This window comes from Lucilia sericata, unplaced genomic scaffold (genome assembly GCF_015586225.1).
Source record: "Lucilia sericata isolate MDLA Ls3-8-SP2 unplaced genomic scaffold, ASM1558622v1 Contig000234F_arrow, whole genome shotgun sequence".
NCBI lineage: Eukaryota > Metazoa > Arthropoda > Insecta > Diptera > Calliphoridae > Lucilia > Lucilia sericata.
This window is the reverse complement of record NW_023994261.1, coordinates 56,498-78,860: the sequence shown is the minus strand read 5'-3', so window position 1 is coordinate 78,860 and position 22,363 is coordinate 56,498. Positions and strand designations below refer to the sequence as shown.

At 31.1% G+C, this 22,363-nt stretch overlaps 1 protein-coding gene across 1 annotated transcript in view; it reads left to right on the top strand.

The window, feature by feature from the left end:
- LOC119602468 (syndecan-like) overlaps positions 1-22,167 on the top strand; it is a 332,566-nt gene extending 310,399 nt beyond the window's left edge. The window contains exon 4 of the mRNA XM_037954009.1: positions 21,864-22,167. Within this exon, the coding sequence (XP_037809937.1) occupies positions 21,864-21,878 (15 nt within the window). The 3' untranslated portion in view covers positions 21,879-22,167. The remainder of the gene's footprint in view (positions 1-21,863) is intronic.
- Positions 22,168-22,363: the final 196 nt, after the last annotated feature.

Here is a 22,363-nt window from a genome sequence, read left to right as displayed (position 1 = left end):
TCTGTTCTAGTTCTGTTCTAGTTCTGTTCTAGTTCTGTTCTAGTTCTGTTCTAGTTCTGTTCTAGTTCTGTTCTAGTTCTGTTTCTAGTTCTGTTCTAGTTCTGTTCTAGTTCTGTTCTGTTCTAGTTCTGTTCTGTTCTGTTCTAGTTCTGTTCTAGTTTTGTTCTAGTTCTGTTCTAGTTCTGTTCTAGTTCTGTTATAGTTCTGTTCTAGTTCTGTTCTAGTTCTGTTCTAGTTCTGTTCTAGTTCTGTTCTAGTTCTGTTCTAGTTCTGTTCTAGTTCTGTTCTAGTTCTGTTCTAGTTCTGTTCTAGTTCTGTTCTAGTTCTGTTCTAGTTCTGTTCTAGTTCTGTTCTAGTTCTGTTCTAGTTCTGTTCTAGTTCTGTTCTAGTTCTGTTCTAGTTCTGTTCTAGTTCTGTTCTAGTTCTGTTCTAGTTCTGTTCTAGTTCTGTTCTAGTTCTGTTCTAGTTCTGTTCTAGTTCTGTTCTAGTTCTGTTCTAGTTCTGTTCTTGTTCTGTTCTTGTTCTGTTCTAGTTCTGTTCTAGTTCTGTTCTAGTTAGTTTTAGTTCAGTTCTAGTTCAGTTCTATTTCAGTCCTAGTTAAGTTCTAATTCAGTTCTAGTACAGTTTTAGTTGGGTTCTTTGTCAGTTCTAGTTCTAGGTTTTGGAGCCTCGTATATGGCTTGTTTTAATTGTAAGAAAAAATTATTTATACAAGCACGTACTTTATTTAACAATTTATGTACATTCCGTTGTTTTTTTTTTTTTTTTTGTTTTTTGGGGTCTTAATTTTTTCCTTATCGCACTTATTTTTTCGCAATTCCTAGTTTTTCCTCCTGTTTTTTTTTTTTTGTTGCTTTCACAAAAATAATATTCCAACATTTCAAGTGTTTTTGTTGGTTGGTGAGATTTTTGTGACATTTGTTCAAATAAAAACTAATTTTATTTTTCTTTATTCGTTTTCTTGTCATAAATTTAACACAAATTTATGGGCAAGTAAAGAAAAAAAAAAAAAAAATAAACGAAAAACTTTTTATGATTATTAGAAAATGTTGATGGGACCAAAAAAAATGGCAAAAAAACGTACACAAGAAAAACCCCGAAAAGTTTTAATAAATTATTGTTGAAAAATCATGTGTTTAATTTTGGTTTGTTCTGTAAAAACCATTTCTTTTCTTTCCGTTTTTATTTTCTTCTATAATCAACACCATAACCAACAAATAAAACGGCAACAACAACAAGAATATTAAATTCAAAGTTATATTTTTTGAGGTTTTAAATGAAATTATTTTTTTTAATAACAAATGTCTACACAAGTTAAAATTTGTTGTTCTTTTGGTGCTAGTTTTCTTAAGAAGTAAAATTTTCAACATTTGTGTGCTAAATGGTTAAAAGTTGAAAATTTGCCAAAAACTAAAATAATTTATATTTGCACACTGACTTTAGCATATAAGAATAAACGCAACACACACATACTTTAATATGTTTTCAGCAATTTGGCCTAAAGGAGCCAAACAAAAGCAGTTATTTTTTTTAACGGAAATTGAATAATTTCTTAAGTTTATTTTTTAAAAAAGAAAATGTACATGTGTAAGACATTGAAAACGTGTATTTTTACATAATAAAGAGTGTTCTAGAATTCGTACAACATTTAAAGTTGTTAAAATTTGGAATACATTTTATAAGTATAGTCTGAACTTGAATCACGACTGTGATTTGAACTGCAGTCTGAGCTAAAATCTTTGCAGTAATCTTAATTATGTTATGAAATATAGTCTGGGAGTTTAGACTTCAGACAGTACTACTGCCTAGTTCAAACTATACTGAGAAGTATAGTATGAACTTTAGTATTTATAATAGTCTACACTATGGGGCTGTCCTATAATCTCCTTTCATAATTATTCTGTAGTTCCAGTTCAGTTCTAGTTCAGTTCCAGTATTCATAATAGTCTGCACTATGGGGCTGTCCTATAATCTTCTTTGATATTATTCTGTAATTCTAGTTCAGTTCTAGTTCAGTTCTAGTTCAGTTCTAGTCAGTTCTAGTTCAGTTTAGTTAGTTCTAGTTCAGTCTAGTTTTTCAGTTGTTCCAGTTCTAGTTCAGTTCTAGTTCAAGTTATAGTTCAGTTCTAGTTCAGTTCTAGTTCAGTTCTAGTTCAGTTCTAGTTCGTTTCTAGTTCAGTTCTAGTTCATTTCTAGTTCAGTTCTAGTTCAGTTCTAGTTCAGTTCTAGTTCAGTTCTAGTTCAGTTCTAGTTCATTTCAGTTCAGTTCTAGTTCAGTCTAGTTCAGTTCTAGTTCAAGTCTAGTTCTAGTTCAGTTCTAGTTCAGTTCTAGTTCAGTTCTAGTTCAGTTTAGTTCGTTCTAGTTCAGTTCTAGTTCAGTTCTAGTTCATTTCTAGTTCAGTTCTAGTTCAGTTCTAGTTCAGTTCTAGTTCAGTTCTAGTTCAGTTTCTAGTTCAGTTCTAGTTCAGTTCTAGTTCAGTTCTAGTTCAGTTCTAAGTTCAGTTTCTAGTTCTAGTTCAGTTCTAGTTCAGTTCTAGTTCAGTTCTAGTTCAGTTCTAGTTCAGTTCTAGTTCAGTTCTAGTTCAGTTCTAGTTCAGTTCTAGTTCAGTTCTAGGTTCAGTTCTAGTTCAGTTCTAGTTCAGTTCTAGTTCAGTTCTAGTTCAGTCTAGTTCAGTTCTAGTTCAGTTCTAGTTCAGTTCTAGTTCAGTTCTAGTTCAGTTCTAGTTCAGTTCTAGTTCAGTTCTAGTTCTAGTTCATTTCTAGTTCAAGTTCTAGTTCAGTTCTAGTTCAGTTTCTAGTTCAGTTCTAGTTCAGTTCTAGTTCAGTTCTAGTCAGTTCTAGTTCAGTTCTAGTTCAGTTCTAGTTCAGTTCTAGTTCAGTTCTAGTTCAGTTCTAGTTCAGTTCTAGTTCAGTTCTAGTTCAGTTATAGTTCAGTTCTAGTTCAGTTCTAGTCCAGTTCTGGTTCAGTTCTAGTTTAGTTCTAGTTAAGTTCTAGTTCAGTTCTAGTTCAGTCCTAGTTCAGTTCTAGTTCAGTTCTAGTTCAGTTCTAGTTCAGTACTAGTTCAGTACTAGTTCAGTTCTAGTTCAGTACTAGTTCAGTCCTAGTTCAGTTCTAGTTCAGTTCTAGTTCAGTTCTAGTTCAGTTCTAGTTCAGTTCTAGTTCAGTTCTAGTTCAGTTCTAGTTCAGTTCTAGTTCAGTTCTAGTTCAGTACTAGTTCAGTTCTAGTTCAGTTCTAGTTCAGTACTAGTTCAGTCCTAGTTCAGTTCTAGTTCAGTTCTAGTTCAGTTCTAGTTCAGTTCTAGTTCAGTTCTAGTTCAGTTCTAGTTCAGTTCTAGTTCAGTTCTAGTTCAGTTCTAGTTCAGTTCTAGTTCAGTTCTTCTAGTTCAGTTCTAGTTCAGTTCTAGTTCAGTTCTAGTTCAGTTCTAGTTCAGTTCTAGTTCAGTCTAGTTCAGTTCTAGTTCAGTTCTAGTTCAGTTCTAGTTCAGTTCTAGTTCAGTTCTAGTTCATCTAGTCAGTTCTAGTTCAGTTCTAGTTCAGTTCTAGTTCAGTTCTGTTCAGTCTAGTCAGTTCTAGTTCAGTTCTAGTCCAGTTTCTGGTTCAGTTCTAGTTTAGTTCTAGTTAAGTTCTAGTTCAGTTCTAGTTTCAGTCTAGTTCAGTTCTAGTTCAGTTCTAGTTCAGTTCTAGTTTCAATTCTAGTTCAGTTCTAGTTCAGTTCTAGTTCAGTTCTAGTTCAGTTCTAGTTCAGTTCTAGTTCAGTTCTAGTTCAGTACTAGTTCAGTACTAGTTCACTTCTCCTTCAGTTCTAGTTCAGTTCTAGTTCAGTTTTAGTTCAGTTTTAGTTCAGTTCTAGTTCAGTTCTAGTTATATTCTAGTTCCGTTCTAGTTCTGCTATAGTTGTTTTCTAGTTCATGTTAATAATTTAAACATTTCGTATGCAATTAAGATCTGATTTTCTGATTACTACATATTTTCGAACAAATTCTACAGATATTTTTTTTTTTCAAGGATATTTGATTTTATTTGTACTTCTTTTAGCTCATTTTTCCAACACATTAAGAAATCTATAAAAAAAAAACTTGTTTTTTTTGTTTACTCGCAATTTCTCACACCATCATCATTCACATACATAAAAATTTTAACATAAATGAAACATGTAGTGAAAAATATTGAGAAAAAAAATTAAATACATATAAATGGCAGTAAATTATCACAACTATTTTCGTTTTTTTTTTCCTGTTCTATGAAACCCACGTTCCACTTTATGTTCATTTTTGTTCACCCTCTCCCTCTTTCTATCTTTATATATATCTGTATTTAATGTGTAGAACAACACACCCAGCAACAGTAACGGAAAATGTCTCGTTTGAAAACGAATTTCCTATAGCATACCACAAGGGGCGGGGAGGGGTAAATGAATAACTATTGTGTGTGTTTTGGAACGCTTTTTCTGTATTTTCTTGGGTATGGTGTGTGTGTGTGTAGTTAAAAAACAGGTCTCTCTTTGACTAGTAGTCTGTGAAACGTTGATAAAATGATTTTTTTATTAAATAAAGTGTCTATATATGCATATGTAAAATAAAATGAGTGCGTAGACTTTTTATTTTCATAATAAAAAATGGAATTTATTTAATTTTCTTCACTGAAATAACAGAATTTTGATTTTTCATTTAAGAGAGATATTTGAACTATACAAAGTAATTTGAGTCTCAACTTTCAATTTTTAAGGCCAAAGCTATGTATAGTTTGTTGTTCAAAAACTATTCTTATAATGTTATTTCCCTGATCGACCCTCGTATTACGTTTTTAATATATAATTTCTTTTTTATTTAGCATTTTTGTAATATTTAAAAAAACCACTTGGGCATATTCAAATTAGGTTAATGATAGGAATTTTATTTCCTGTAATGTATGCTTAATCCCTGGAAATTTGTCTATATAGGATCCTGTAAATGTAATGTTTGAAACATTATAGTAAATTTGAGTTTTTTGTTTAAAAATGCGACTAATTATACTCTTTTTTAATATTCATCAGTTAATGAGTTAGACAGACATATTATTAATCTGATTAGTATACAATTATATAAACTAGAGTTCGCCCAGCGGTCGAAATTCGACCAAAACCAATGCTGGAAAAATTGCATAAATATGCTAAAATAAAACCCTATTTTTGTAGTTCAAATCTGTGGTAAAAATTAACTTTACTGATATTATCAAAGTGTATAATTTGCTTTGATTAATGTTTTCTTTTAGAAAATGTGATAGGTTTTAGTAAAAGTCCCATCAGAAGTTTAAAACCTCAATTGTCAAAATTAGTTATACAACTTGTTTTTCAAAGTATTTCAACTATTTTAAAAGTAAAAAATAACGAACATTTCTTCTATCAACTTATTATTCCCTATACATATACGCTACCTTCACAATGCTGGAGTACTCTACCAAAGTATATTAATAAAGTAGCGACATCTCTTGTTGTACAACAACATTTACAACAACCACATGTATTTTGTTTTTGGAATAATTTAAGATTGTGTCAAATAAAATTTCCTTGAACAACAATGTGAACAAAACATAAATAAAAAATATTACTTTTAAGTTAAAAATATTAACGATTTAATTATATTATATATTATACAATTTATTACACTTTTAAACTACTTTAAAACCACTTTTAATCACTTTTTCAACTTTTCACAAATTTTAACAAATAGCAAAACACAATTTAAAAATGGCGACGTAAACAATGTTAACAATTTTCAAAACAAACTTTGACAATTTGCTTCATTTATCTAGTTTAAAAAAAATAGTCAGCTGTTCAAGTGATGCTACTTTATTAATTTACTTTGTACTCTACTGTACACACCAGTAAAGAAATGTTAGCTGTTCAGAATACAGAGTGGAAATGTTCTAAATAATTTGTCAAAACAATAAAAATATTTAAAATAAATAATGTCTTATCTAATTATAAATAAATTTTATTTGGGTGTCATTAGTAGTCCATCCATCCATCAGATATATGCTGTATAAATTATACCTTATAACACTCGACAAAGACTTCAGCAGACCTACATTTATTAAATAAACGATAAATTGCTAAGTACGGTGAAACACTCTTCATCCCAAAAGACATGATTTATATATAGCAGTTTTATCTAGCAGTTTCATCTATTTTTATATAGCATATAACCATCACCTATTCAACTTACAGTTTTCACTTTACTCTACTATTTCCAAATTGGTTAGAATAACCCAAAAAAGAAGAATATCATCAAATGCTCGCTGTGCTAAACCTGCATATAAGCGATATACCTATCCATTTATTACGGTGTATCATTTACCGGCACGACCAACTAAACTTTACTTATATTTTATACAGGCTTTTTTTTAATACTTACTGACACTGAATCAATTCGTTAATCCATCATTTAAATCTTCCAAATCAATCAAAACTAATAATTATGTACCGCAATTCAGTATTTTATTTCACCGATTTTTTTCGTTAAACATAATTGAAAAGTATCGGCAGTGTAACGTATAATATTTTAAAGATCTTTGTCTTTAAAATATTATACGGTCGTTAAAGTTTCCTCGGGAATGTACTTCAATTTAATTATCCAATAGAAAACTCTAAATATAAAACTGAAGTCCTAATTCTTATAAAAATATTCCTTTCGATTTGGTAACAATCGTAACAATATTATAACAAAATAGATCATTATCTCATTCACAATTTAGCTCTTTACACAAAAATATAAAACAATAAAATCCTATTTTCGCTTTGCCTAAGCCTGTTTACATACATTTTTGTTTACAAAAATCTTATTAAAAACAACAACAAAATAAATATCATGCGAAATACAAAAAGAAAACAGTAACAGACGTTTCTGCACTCTCCTCTCTTTTTTTTAAAAAAGTAAACAACACGGTTTACTTTTTTGTTTTGTTTCTTGCTTTGTTTGTTTGTTTTTAATTTCAAGAATACGTACGTGTGACTATTGTTTCTATGTAGTAGTAACAACTTTAAACGCTTATAGCTCGTAAAATTCTGAACAGATCTCATTAATATATATATTGTGCACATCTGCGAACAAATACCTTCAAAATGATATATTTTTGCCAAGATCAGATGTATACTGCAAGAGTAAAAGGGGTCACAAAAAATCGTCTTGCCTATTAATTATATAGATAACACTCATACGTTAAGTGGTACATTTTTAATACAAAAGCGCCTAAAAACATACTTCAACATTGTCATTTGTTTTTTAATTAAGTAGAGTATAATAAGCGTATGATTAATATTATTTCAATTAAAAAATCAATTAAGCACATTATATTTATAAAAAAAACATTAATTTGTAATTATTGTTATATTTTTTATTGTACAATACATTTTTCATAAGAAATGCTCCAGTAAATAATGCAAGATGTCCATCATATTCAACGATAATTCCTCTTAAATATCAAATTTTTCTTTCGTAATTATATTAAAATATACAATTAAAATCCATGTTGTTAATAATTGTTATGCATATTCCTGGAAAATGTTGAAAAGCTGTTGGTATTGTAAATCCATTACTTGGAAATTGCCAAAAAGATGAAAATAATAGAGTGCTCACAAAATATAAATATGGAAATTTTTTGTGTGGTTTAAGGTTTGTGGGTCAGTCCTAGTTCAGTTTGAATTCCATTCTAGTTAAGTTCTAGTTCAGTTCTAGTTCAGTTCTTAGTTCTAGTTCAGTTCTAGTTCAGTTTCTAGTTCAGTTCTAGTCAGTCTAGTTCAGTTCTAGTTCTAGTTCAGTTCTAGTTCAGTCTAGTCAGTTCTAGTTCAGTTCTAGTTCAGTTCTAGTTCAGTTCTAGTTCAGTTCTAGTTCAGTTCTAGTCAGTCTAGTTCAGTTCTAGTTCAGTTCTAGTTCAGTTCTAGTTCAGTTCTAGTTCAGTTCTTCTAGTTTTCAGTTTAGTTCAGTCTAGTTCGTTTATTCAGTTCTAGTTCAGTTCTAGTTAGTTTAGTCAGTTCAGTTCAGTTCTGTTCAGTCTAGTTCAGTTTAATTCAGTTCTAGTTCAGTTCTAGTTCAGTTTAGTCAGTTCTAGTTAGTTAAGGTCAGTTCTAGTTCAGTTCTAGTTCAGTTCTAAGTCAGTTCTGTTCAGTCTAGTCAGTTTTACGTCAGTTTAGTTCATTTCTAGTCAGTTTAGTTAAGTTATAGTTCAGTTCTCGTTCAGGTTTAGTTCAGTTCTATTTCTAGATCAGTTCTAGTTTCAGTCTAGTCAGTTCTAGTTAGTTTTAGTTCAGTTCTAGTTCCAGTTCTAGTTCTAGATTTTCCAGGATCTAGTTCAGTTCTAATTCAGTTCTAGTTCAGTTCTAGTTCAGTTCTAGTCAGTTCTAGTTCAGTTCTAGTTCAGTTCTAATTCAGTTCTAATTCAGTTCTAGTTCAGTTCTAGTTCAGTTCTAGTTCAGGTCTAGTTCAGTTCAGTTCTAGTTCAGTTCTAGTTCAATTCTAGTTCAGTTCTAGTTCAGTTCTAATTCAGTTCTAGTTCAGTTCTAGTTCAGTTCTAGTTCAGTTCTAGTTCAGTTCTAGCTCAGTTCTAGTTCAGTTCTAGTTCAGTTCTAGTTCAAATCTAGTTCAGTTCTAGTTCAGTTCTAGTTCAGTTCTAGTTCAGTTCTAGTTCAGTTCTAGTTCAGTTCTAGTTCAGTTCTAGTTCAGTTCTAGTTCAGTTCTAGTTCAGTTCTAGTTCAGTTCTAGTTCAGTTCTAGTTCAGTTCTAGTTCAGTTCTAGTTCAGTTCTAGTTCAGTTCTAGTTCAGTTCTAGTTCAGTTCTAGTTCAGTTCAGTTCTAGTTCAGTTCTAGTTCAGTTCTAGTTCAGTTCTAGTTCAGTTCTAGTTCAGTTCTAGTTCAGTTCTAGTTCAGTTCTAGTTCAGTTCTAGTTCAGTTCTAGTTCAGTTCTAGTTCAGTTCTAGTTCAGTTCTAGTTCAGTTCTAGTTCAGTTCTAGTTCAGTTCTAGTTCAGTTCTAGTTCAGTTCTAGTTCAGTCTAGTTCAGTTCTAGTTCAGTTCTAGTTCAGTTCTAGTTCAGTTCTAGTTCAGTTCTAGTTCAGTTCTAGTTCAGTTCTAGTTCAGTTCTAGTTCAGTTCTAGTTCAGTTCTAGTTCAGTTCTAGTTCAGTTCTAGTTCAGTCCTAGTTCAGTTCTAGTTCAGTTCTAGTTCAGTTCTAGTTCAGTTCTAGTTCAGTTCTAGTTCAGTTCTAGTTCTAGTTCAGTTCTAGTTCAGTTCTAGTTCAGTTCTAGTTCAGTTCTAGTTCGCTTCTAGTTCAGTCTAGTTCAGTGCTAGTTCAGTTCTAGTTCAGTTCTAGTTAGTTCTAGTACAGTTCTAGTTCAGTTCTAGTTCAGTTCTAGTTCAGTTCTAGTTCAGTGCTAGTTCTATTCTACTTCTGTTCTAGTTCTATTCTAGTTCTGTTCTAGTCCTGATCTAGTTTGATTTATAGTTCAGTTTCAATTCAATTCTAGTTTATCAATTCTAGTTCATTCCTAATGTGGAAGGATTAAATGTCAGGCTAACAGTTTTATATGCCTAAAAGTATGCAGTATATTCATGTAACCTTCAGAGTACCAACAAAGATGTTCTATGAATTTTAGGTCGTATTTAATATCAGATTATCTTTGGAATTTGGATATGATTTCCATAAACTACATATCATATTGATCTTAAAATAAAGTTTTTTGTTGTAATTTACGAAACTCATGTTAATGCAATTAAGAATGTATTTAACTATTAAAAAGTAAGTAGGATTTACTTTGATAAAATTCTTAAAAATAATTAAAAGGAATAAATCAAACAACAGACTTTCACAACTCATTCGTTATTATGTATTAGTTAAGGTATAGTCATGGTATTTCAAGCCTTTGACACACGTATTCTTCCCCCCACACACACATTACAAAAAAAACTTTTTGACTCTGTGACAAAATCCTTGCAACATGTCATTATAATATGCTACACAAGTAGTAGTTTTTTTGAGTTGAATTAACAAAGTAAGTTAATAGCACGGCAGTTTTACGAAGGAGTCATAGTATCTATATTGAAAATTGCAACCAACTGCTTATTATTTTCAGAAGTGAAGTGTGATAGCAATCTGGAAAGGGTTTGAGCCAGCCACCACTGTACAGCAGGGCTGTGTCTTCTTCATGTTTTTGTACTATTTGTTTAAAATTCTTACTCGTGTTTGTTACTTTTTGAACTTGAGTTTGAGTTTCTATTTAAAACTTTTAATGAGCTCTTGCTACTCAAATATTGTGCAAAAAAAAGAAAAAAAAAAAAAAAACACACAAAACTTCTATTTTCCACCAACCCATATTTATAGAACAATTTTGTTCTTTTGCAAAACATTTGTTGCCAGAAAAGACAAAGAAGAGTTACAGGAAAAAGTTTTGTGTTGTTTTAAAGATTTGTTTTTTATAACGGAAATAAATTTAAATAAATCCAAGGCAACTTGGCACACATATATAGAAAACTACATACAAATATAATAAAACGCGAAATACTTTTAGGAGGCTTTAAAACTAAAAACCAATATTAGGGTGGCTTTAGTTTTATGTTTTATAAGAAAAACAAGTGATGCGTCTTTAAGCAAGTATTGGATTTCATATTGTAATTTTAATATTAAAATTGGAAATCTTCTTTATCATAAAACTAATGCCCTTCTAATGCACATAAATCTCAACAAACTTTTCCTATACAAGCAAAAACAAAACAACAAATTTTTTCTATTAAACTTGTGTGTATTTTTTGTTCTTGTTGATAAACTCAATAACAAAACAAAAACCAAAATTACAGATACCACAAGAAAAATACGTAAAACCAAAGTATTGAACAGAAAACCAAATGAAAAACCCTGAAAAAAACTCATAATATGTTGAGGTTTTTTGCTACTGCTGCTGCTGGTTCAAATGTTAATAGAATATAAGCAGATTTTTGTTCGGTTGTCGGTTGCTTGGCTTTTGCCAAAAATCAATAAACACAAAAACCGCACCCAATTTCAGCATGACCATGATAAATATTTATTTATTATCTCTTCTTCTGCACTTTAAATCATTATCAATGTTTTATTTATTGGTATTTTGGGGTTGTTATTAGTGTTTAAATTAAAATTAAAAACTGATTTATATTTAAATATCCCTAAAAGTATGCCACACACAATGTGTTGCGGTTAGTTGAAAAGAGTACAATTTTATGAAATTTTATTACAAAGTAATTATGTATTTGGAAATTTCAAATAAATGCACTTAAAATGAAATCGATTAATAAATACAGATAAAAATACTAAACAGTAAATGATTAGATAAACTAGAACAGAACTAGAACAGAACTAGAACAGAACTAGAACAGAACTAGACAGAACTAGAACAGAACTAGAACAGAACTAGAACAGAACTAGAACAGAACTAGAACAGAACTAGAACAGAACTAGAACAGAACTAGAACAGAAACTAGAACAGAACTAGAACAGAACTAGAACAGAACTAGAACAGAACTAGAACAGAACTAGAACAGAACTAGAACAGAACTAGAACAGAACTAGAACAGAACTAGAACAGAACTAGACAGAACTAGAACAGAACTAGAACAGAACTAGAACAGAACTAGAACAGAACTAGAGCAGAACTAGAACAGAACTAGAACAGAACTAGAACAGAACTAGAACAGAACTAGAACTGAACTAGAACTGAACTAGAACTGAACTAGAACTGAACTAGAACTGAACTAGAACTGAACTAGAACTGAACTAGAACTGAACTAGAACTGAACTAGAACTGAACTAGAACTGAACTAGAACTGAACTAGAACTGAACTAGAACTGAACTAGAACTGAACTAGAACTGAACTAGAACTGAACTAGAACTGAACTAGAACTGAACTAGAACTGAACTAGAACTGAACTAGAACAGAACTAGAACAGAACCTAGAACAGACCTAGAACAAGAACTAGAACAGAACTAGAACAGAACTAGAACAGAACTAGAACAGAACTAGAACAGAACTAGAACAGAACTAGAACAGAACTAGAACAGAACTAGAACAGAACTAGAACAGAACTAGAACAGAACTAGAACAGAACTAGAACAGAACTAGAACAGAACTAGAACAGAACTAGAACAGAACTAGAACTGAACTAGAACTAGAACTAGAACAGAACTAGAACAGAACTAGAACAGAACTAGAACAGAACTAGAACAGAACTAGAACAGAACTAGAACAGAACTAGAACAGAACTAGAACAGAACTAGAACAGAACTAGAACAGAACTAGAACAGAACTAGAACAGAACTAGAATAGAACTAGAACAGAACTAGAACTGAACTAGAACTGAACTAGAACTGAACTAGAACTGAACTAGAACTGAACTAGAACTAGAACTGAACTAGAACTGAACTAGAACTGAACTAGAACTGAACTAGAACTGAACTAGAACTGAACTAGAACTGAACTAGAACTGAACTAGAACTGAACTAGAACTGAACTAGAACTGAACTAGAACTGAACTAGAACTAACTAGAACAGAACTAGAACAGAACTAGAACAGAACTAGAACAGAACTAGAACAGAACTAGAACTGAACTAGAACTGAACTAGAACTGAACTAGAACTGAATTAAAACTGAACTAGAACTGAACTAGAACTGAACTAGAACTGAACTAGAAATGAACTAGTACTGTACCAAAACTGAACTAGTACTGTACCAAAACTGAGCTAGAACTGGACTTAAACTGAATATTTCCAATATTGGTATTTTTGCACTTTGAAAATTTTAAGTTATTTTATAGACTATTTTTGTGATATTTTACAGAAATTTTTTTTTTGTTGGAATCTTTCATATGCAAATTTTTGAATTTTATAGTTTGTTTTACATGTGTAAATTTAATATACTTTAGTTTCAATTAAACAATATATAAAACCACAATAAACAAAAATAATTAACAAACAATTTATATGAAATAATAAACTACTCTTAAATGAATATGTAATAATTATTAACAAATAAAATGTAATATTAGAAAAAACTAATTTATAAGCTATTTACATAAAGTAATAGTTTACAAGTTTGAAAAGGATTGAGTAAATTACAACCAGGATTATGTGAGCATTTCAAAAGACAAAAAATACCTAAAACAATTTAAATAATGAAGTAGATATAATGTGGAAGTTAACTATGTGTTGATTTTCTTAATTTATCTGATATTTTTATTTCACAGTTTATCTGCTTTGTAGAATTTTTTATATATTAAAAATTTTGTAAAACTTTTTAATACTAAAAATATTTAAGAAATACAATTAAAGTTGAAAGAAGTTAAAAAACTGCATCAGTTATTCAATTAAAATTAAATTTTAATTATTGATTGTGGTTTTGCAGAGATTTTCTATCTTTCTGCAGTCTTTTCAATATTTCATTCACAATTTTCAACAAATATCAACATTAACGTTGAATACCAAAAACCAATTTTTTTCCTTTACTTTTATAGAGGAAAATTTTTCCTTAATTTTTTTTTTTTTTGCCAACCTTTATAAAATATTTATCAAATAATTTGGTGAAAATCTGCTGCAAAAGATTATTTTATGATGAGTGTGGGTAAAATGCTGCTGATGGAGAAAAACAACCTCAATATATAGCAAATAAATATTTGTAGAATTTTTTTTGTGCAAGTAGAAGCAAAAAATTGTTGGTTGCAATAAAATATATGAAAAAAGGAAAAAAAAACTTTAAATATTTAAATAATGGCAAGACTCTTAGAGAATTTCTTCTTTTTATGAAATAATAAACAAAATATATACGAAAATTTGCAACTATTGGTAAAAATATGAAATACAATGATAATAGATTGTATTAAAGAAAAATACTTCAATGATAAAAACAACTTCCTGCTACATATCCGCACAACTTCTACAATTCTTCAAGGGAGCGTAAAAACTTATGTATTAAAAATGAACTAGAACTGAACTAGAACTGAACAAAAACTGAACTAGAACTGAACTTAAACCAGAACTGAACTTAAACCAGAACTGAACTTTAACCAGAACTGAACTAGAACTGAACTAGAACTGCACTAGAACTGAACTAGCACTGACTAGAACTGAACTAGAGCTGAACTAGAGCTGAACTAGAACTAAACTAGAACTGAACTAGAACTAAACTAGAACTAAACTAGAACTGAACTAGAACTGAACTAGAACTGATCTAGAACTGAACTAGAACTGAACTAGAACTGAACTAGAACTGAACTAGAACTGAACTAGAACTAAACTAGCAACTGAACTTAAACCAGAACTGAACTAGAACTAAGTAGCACTTAACTAGAACTGAACTAGAGCTGAACTAGAACTGAACCAGAACTGAACTAGCACTGAACTAGAGCTGAACTAGAACTGAACCAGAACTGAACTAGCACTGAACTAGAGCTGAACTAGAACTGAACTAGAACTGAACTAGAACAGAACTAAAGAACAGAACTAGAACAGAACTACAGACTAGACAGACTAGAACAGAACTAGAACAGAACTAGAACAGAACTAGAACAGAACTAGAACAGAACTAGAACAGAACTAGAACAGAACTAGAACAGAACTAGAACAGAACTAGAACAGAACTAGAACAGAACTAGAACAGAACTAGAACTAGAACTAGAACTGAACTAGAATGAACTAGAATGAACTAGAACTGAACTAGAACTGAACTAGAACTTGAACTAGAACTGAAACTAGAACTGACTAGAACTGAACTAGAACTGAACTAGAACTGAACTAGAACTAGAACTGAACTAGAACTGAACTAGAACTGAACTAGAACTGAACTAGAACTGAACTAGAACTGACTAGAACTGAACTAGAACTGAACTAGAACTGAACTAGAACTGAACTAGAACTGAACTAGAACTGAACTAGAACTGAACTAGAACTGAACTAGAACTGAACTAGAACTGAACTAGAACTGAACTAGAACTGAACTAGAACTGAACTAGAACTGAACTAGAACTGAACTAGAACTGAACTAGAACTGAACTAGAACTGAACTAGAACTGAACTAGAACTGAACTAGAAACTGAACTAGAACTGAACTAGAACTGAACTAGAACTGAACTAGAACTGAACTAGAACTGAACTAGAACTGAACTAGAACTGAACTAGAACTGAACTAGAACTGAACTAGAACTGAACTAGAACTGAACTAGAACTGAACTAGAACTGAACTAGAACTGAACTAGAACTGAACTAGAACTGAACTAGAACTGAACTAGAACTGAACTAGAACTGAACTAGAACTGAACTAGAACTGAACTAGAACTGAACTAGAACTGAACTAGAACGAAACTAGAACTGAACTAGAACTGAACTAGAACTGAACTAAACTGAACTAGAACTGAACTAGAACTGAACTAGAACTGAACTAGAACTGAACTAGAACTGAACTAGAACTGAACTAGAACTGAACTAGAACTGAACTAGAACTGAACTAAGAACTGAACTAGAACTGAACTAGAACTGAACTAGAACTGAACTAGAACTGAACTAGAACTGAACTAGAACTGAACTAGAACTAGAACTGAACTAGAACTGAACTAGAACTGAACTAGAACTGAACTAGAACTGAACTAGAACTGAACAGAACTGAACTAGAACTGAACTAGAACTGAACTAGAAACTGAACTAGAACTGAACTAGAACTGAACTAGAACTGAACTAGAACTGAACTAGAACTGAACTAGAACTGAAACTAGAACTGAACTAGAACTGAACTAGAACTGAACTAGAACTGAACAAGAACTGAACTAGAACTGAACTAGAACTGAACTAGAACTGAACTAAGAACTGAACTACTAAACTGAACTAGAACTGACTAGAACTGAACTAGAACTGAACTAGAACTGAACTAGAACTGAACTAGAACTGAACTAGAACTGAACTAGAACTGAACTAGAACTGAACTAGAATGAACTAAACTGAACTAACGAACTAGAACTGACTAGAACTGAAACTAGAACTGAAACTATACTGAACTAGAACTGAACTAGAACTGAACTAGAAACTGAACTAGAACTGAACTAGAAACTGAACTAGAACTGAACTAGAACTGAACTAGAACTGAACTAGAACTGAACTAGAACTGAACTAGAACTGAACTAGAACTCTAGAACTGAACTAGAACTGAACTAGAACTGAACTAGAACTGAACTAGAACGAACTAGAACTGAACTAGAACTGAACTAGAACTGAACTAGAACTGAACTAGAACTGAACTAGAACTGAACTAGAACTGAACTACTTAGAACTGAACTAGAACTGAACTAGAACTGAACTAGAACTGAACTAGAACTGAACTAGAACTGAACTAGAACTGAACTGGAACTGAACTAGAACAGAACTAGAACTTGAACTAGAACTGAACTAGAACGAACTAAAACTGAACTAGAACTGAACTAGAACTGACTAGAACTGAACTAGAACTGAACTAGTACTGAACTAGAACTTAACTAGAAACTTAACTAAAACTGCACTAGAACTAAAACTAGAACTGAACGAGAACTTTAACTAGACACTGAACTAGAATGAACTAGAAATGAACTAGAACTGAACTAGAACTGAACTAAAACTGAACTAGAACTGAGCAAGAACAGAACTGAAAGAACTTGAACTAGAACTAGAACTGAACTAGAACTTAACTAGAACTGAACTAAAACTGAACTAGAACTGAGCAAGAACAGAACTGAAACTACACTGTTTCTAAACAAAAACTAAATTAGAACTGAGTTAAAACTAAACTAGAAATAATCTCAAAATAAATGTTGCATACTTTTAGGCGTACACAATTGATACCCTAGAGCATATAATTGTGTAGTTCGAATTACTATTCACTAATCATTCCAAATCACACAATCTATTTTCACATCGAATTATACAGTAATCACCCCGCAAAATTGCCTTTATTTTCACCCTCTAGCATACTTGCTTTCACAACTATTTCTTAACGGTTAACTTCAAAAAGCCAATAAAATTGTAGGCTATTTTGTGCACTAATAAAATGTTTATTGACCCACTTAATGCTATTGTAGTTTTATTTTGATTTTAATAAACCTACCCAAAGTATATATTGGCAAAAACAATAAAAATAACAATGATTTTAGAAAATTTTTAATCAATAGCTTAACATTAAATAGCCCTTAAGCAGAGTACTATAAGAAAACAAAGAAGAACCAAAAATACAATAATAAAAACAATAAAAACGAAGAGGGATCAATAACTGACAAATTTCAATTAAATTAATGAGAGTCAAAAAAAATACCATTATTATATAGAAAAAAGTACGCATTACACTTTAGAGAACATTTAATGAACAATAAAAAACAAACATAAACCTACAGTTTTAAATTTCAAACAAACAATACACATATGGTGCATACTTTAGGCGTTCGTAATAGGAAAAGAAGAAAAAACTGTAAGAGGCTCTTACATAAACAACAAATCACTGCATACAGTGAATAGGAAAATAATGGGAACAATTGCTATTGTTGTTGTTGTTGCCTTAACCTCGATTGTTATAGAAAACAACAAACAATAATAATTTAGAGTAGAAATTATACAGCAAAAACAACAAGCTTACAATATACATATATATGGAGGTTTTGAAAAACTTCGTAACAATAAAACTCATTTCTATAGAAAAGTTTTAAAAGGCCATTCTGTTGTTTTTTTTTCTCCATTTTATGGTAAAATAAAAGCAGTAATCATTGGCAGTATTGTAAAATATATTTACTCTTATAGGAGCAGAGTATTGTATAAAATACATACTAGTGTTTTTGTTTTTTTACCATTTGCGTTTTTTTAAGATTTTTCCAGTTAAAAACTTAAAATGGATTTCAAAATAATCTGTACTTAATCCGTAATTTTTACAAAGCATATGCTTTTATTTCATTCTTTTGTAATTTTAACGGAAAAACAATACTCTCTGCGCCTAAAAGTATATAATGGATATATTCGTTTCATGGCATTTTAACAGCAAACCTTGCATGAATAAAACTCTTAAAACTCTTTTTTTAGTAATAGTAGTAGTAGTTTGATGCTTTTCAAATTGATTTTTCACAATCTTTCAATTGTTTCAATATCAAGGTAGAATGAAAAACTTTATTTTTCCACCCACCATTCGGCCGTAACGTATGCTATACATTAGTTTAGTTAAGCTAAAGAAAGCAGGAGCGTAATAGCCAGAATATGGCAGGAGTTATAGATACAATCAATAGAAACAGAAAATTTGTGAGGAAACTGCTAAGGAATTTAATATGCTTTAATTGGCCTCTAATTAAATCTGAAAAATTTTATCTGGGCTCCCGTAACTATGCTTCATTATTTTTTATTAGCTAAAAACATATTAACTTTTAATATATTTTAAGTTGTATTAGTATTATTGTTTATTTGTTTCATTTTCGTTAGTACCCCCTCTGCCCCCAAACAAGTCAAATGTTAGTGCAACATTGTTTTGAAAACCATTAAAATCGTGTTTAGCAACTTGCTTAGTTGTTGCTGTTCACTGCAGTGTTGCAGTTGTTCTTTCTTTATGCCACAAATGAGTACACAATGTTTTTCAAATACAATGTATTGTTGAATGGTGGGTTTTTTGCTAGAGATGCTGCTGCAACTGCTGGTGCTAATGACAGTGGATTGTTAGACACAGTGGTTTTGAGGGAAATTATAAGGAACTATAGAAATATTAAAAACTTGTAAAAAGTGCTATAGTCTAGTCTATAGTCTAGTCTATAGTCTAGTCTATAGTCTAGTCTATAGTCTAGTCTATAGTCTAGTCTATGGTCTAGTCTATAGTCTAGTCTATAGTCTAGTCTATAGTATAGTCTATAGTCTAGTCTATAGTCTAGTCTATAGTCTAGTCTATAGTCTAGTATATAGTCAAGTCTATAGTCTAGTCTATAGTCTAGTCTATAGTCTAGTCTATAGTCTATTCTATAGTCTAGTCTATAGTCTAGTCTATAGTCTAGTCTATAGTCTAGTCTATAGTCTAGTCTATAGTCTAGTCTATAGTCTAGTCTATAGTCTAGTCTATAGTCTAGTCTATAGTCTAGTCTATAGTCTAGTCTATAGTCTAGTCTATAGTCTAGTCTATAGTCTAGTCTATAGTCTAGTCTATAGTCTAGTCTATAGTCTAGTCTATAGTCTAGTCTATAGTCTAGTCTATAGTCTAGTCTATAGTCTAGTCTATAGTCTAGTCTATAGTCTAGTCTATAGTCTAGTCTATAGTCTAGTCTATAGTCTAGTCTATAGTCTAGTCTATAGTCTAGTCTATAGTCTAGTCTATAGTCTAGTCTATAGTCTAGTCTATAGTCTAGTCTATAGTCTAGTCTATAGTCTAGTCTATAGTCTAGTCTATAGTCTAGTCTATAGTCTAGTCTATAGTCTAGTCTATAGTCTAGTCTATAGTCTAGTCTATAGTCTAGTCTATAGTTTAGTCTATAGTCTAGTCTATAGTCTAGTCTATAGTCTAGTCTATAGTTTAGTCTATAGTTTAGTCTATAGTCTAGTCTATAGTCTAGTCTATAGTCTAGTCTATAGTCTAGTCTATAGTCTAGTCTATAGTCTAGTCTATAGTCTAGTCTATAGTCTAGTCTATAGTCTAGTCTATAGTCTAGTCTATAGTCTAGTCTATAGTCTAGTCTATAGTCTAGTCTATAGTCTAGTCTATAGTCTAGTCTATAGTCTAGTCTATAGTCTAGTCTATAGTCTAGTCTATAGTCTAGTCTATAGTCTAGTCTATAGTCTCGTCTATAGTCTAGTCTATAGTCTAGTCTATAGTCTAGTCTATAGTCTCGTCTATAGTCTAGTCTATAGTCTAGTCTATAGTCTCGTCTATAGTCTAGTCTATAGTCTAGTCTATAGTCTAGTCTATAGTCTAGTCTATAGTCTAGTCTATAGTCTAGTCTATAGTCTAGTCTATAGTCTAGTCTATAGTCTAGTCTATAGTCTAGTCTACTGTCTAGTCTATAGTCTAGTCTATAGTCTAGTCTATAGTCTAGTCTATAGTCTAGACAGTCTAGTCTATAGTCTATTCTATAGTCTAGTCTATAGTCTAGTCTATAGCCTATTCTATAGTCTAGTCTATAGTCTATTCTATAGTCTAGTCTATAGTCTATTCTATAGTCTAGTCTATAGTCTACTTCTATAGTCTAGTCTATAGTCTAGTCTATAGTCTAGTCTATAGTCTAGTCTATAGTCTAGTCTATAGTCTAGTCTATAGTCTAGTCTATAGTCTAGTCTATAGTCTAGTCTATAGTCTAGTCTATAGTCTAGTCTATAGTCTAGTCTATAGTCTAGTCTATAGTCTAGTCTATAGTCTAGTCTATAGTCTAGTCTATAGTCTAGTCTATAGTTAGTCATAGTCTAGTCTATAGTCTAGTCTATAGTCTAGTCTATAGTCTAGTCTATAGTCTAGTCTATAGTCTAGTCTATAGTCTAGTCTATAGTCTAGTCTATAGTCTAGTCTATAGTCTAGCTCTATAGTCTAGTCTATAGTCTATAGTCTAGTCTATAGTCCAGTCTATAGTCTAGTCTATAGTCTAGTCTATAGTCTAGTCTATAGTCTAGTCCTATAGTCTAGTCTATAGTCTAGTCTATAGTCTAGTCTATAGTCTAGTCTATCGGCTAGTCTATAGTCTAGTCTATAGTCTAGTCTATAGTCTAGTCTATAGTCTAGTCTATAGTCTAGTCTATAGTCTAGTCTATAGTCTATTTCTATAGTCTAGTCTATAGTCTATTCTATAGTCTAGGTCTATAGTCTATTCTATAGTCTAGTCTATTCTATAGTCTAGTCATATAGTCTAGTCTATAGTCTAGTCTATAGTCTAGTCTATAGTCTAGTCTATAGTCTAGTCTATAGTCTAGTCTATAGTCTAGTCTTAGTCTAGTCTATAGTCTAGTCTATAGTCTAGTCTATAGTCTAGTCTATAGTCTAGTCTATAGTCTAGTCTATAATCTAGTCTAGTCGTAATCTAGTCTATAATCTTGTCTAGTCTATAATCTAGTCTATAATCTAGTTTAGTCTATAGTCTAGTCTATAGTCTAGTCTATAGTCTAGTCTATAGTCTAGTCTATAGTCTAGTCTATAGGCTAGTCTATAGTCTAGTCTATAGTCTAGTCTATAATGTAGTCTATAGTCTAGCCTATAGTATAGTCTATAGTCTAGTCTATAGTCTAGTCTATAGTCTAGTCTAGTCTATAGTCTTGTCTAGTCTATAGTCTAGTCTATAGTCTAGTCTATAGTGTAGTCTATAGTCCATTTATAGTCTAGTCTATCGTCTAGTCTAAAGTGTAGTCTATAGTCTATTTTATAGTCTAGTATATAGTCTAGTCGGTAATCTAGTCTATAATGTAGCTAATCATCTGGTTTATGATCTAATATATTTATGGTCTGGTCTATAGTGTAACCTGAATTTGTACGAAGTTAAAACACTGTCCTTATCCGAAATCCTTTTTCCCATAAAATAGAAAATGTAGTTGTATAATTTTCCATATTGGTTAAAAGGTGTTCCGAAGGGGAAATGGCTGATTGTTGAGAATTAAAGGAAATGTTGCTCGGTTGGGTTGGTTGGCAATAAATGAATGGGTTGCTTTTATGGCCTTTAAATTTATGAGGCAATTAACACTAGCAAATGTTGCCAGTTGAAGCATGTGGTTGCTACATACTAAAACACACACATACAAACGAAGAAACTAATGGCTTAATAAAAATTTAGGTTAATAACAATAAAATCTACTACAACAAAACTCTTTATTATTATAATATTTAATACTAATAGTTATTTTCCTATTCTCATTTACTCATTACAGTTACACGATGATTAGAAAAAGATCACGATTTTTCTGGTTCCGGTTTTGGTCCCGATGACGAGGATTCCGATAGTGATTATCATCACAATACGCATAAACATCAAACGGGTAAATCAATATAAATAAGAATATTATGACAACGATTTCATAACCACAAGTAGAAATAATCAAAATCAAAACAATATTCATCAAACATCATCAAATAGCGGCATCAATAATAATAACAATAATCAAGGGAATACAGGCTTCATCAGTTCCGGTGGTAGTTCGGCAACAAGTGGTAACACTGGCCTTAATACAATCGGTAAAACATTTTTAATCATTACTCCTTCTCTTCTTTTATGTTGTAACTCTTTTACTACCTACTCTCTCTCTCTCTCTATCATTATCAATCGACAAGCTTACAAAAAATTTTGTTTGTTTGTTAAATTTACTCTTTTCTTATTTTGTAAAAGAATTTTATTATAATTTATTTGATTTTAATTAAATTTATTTTATTA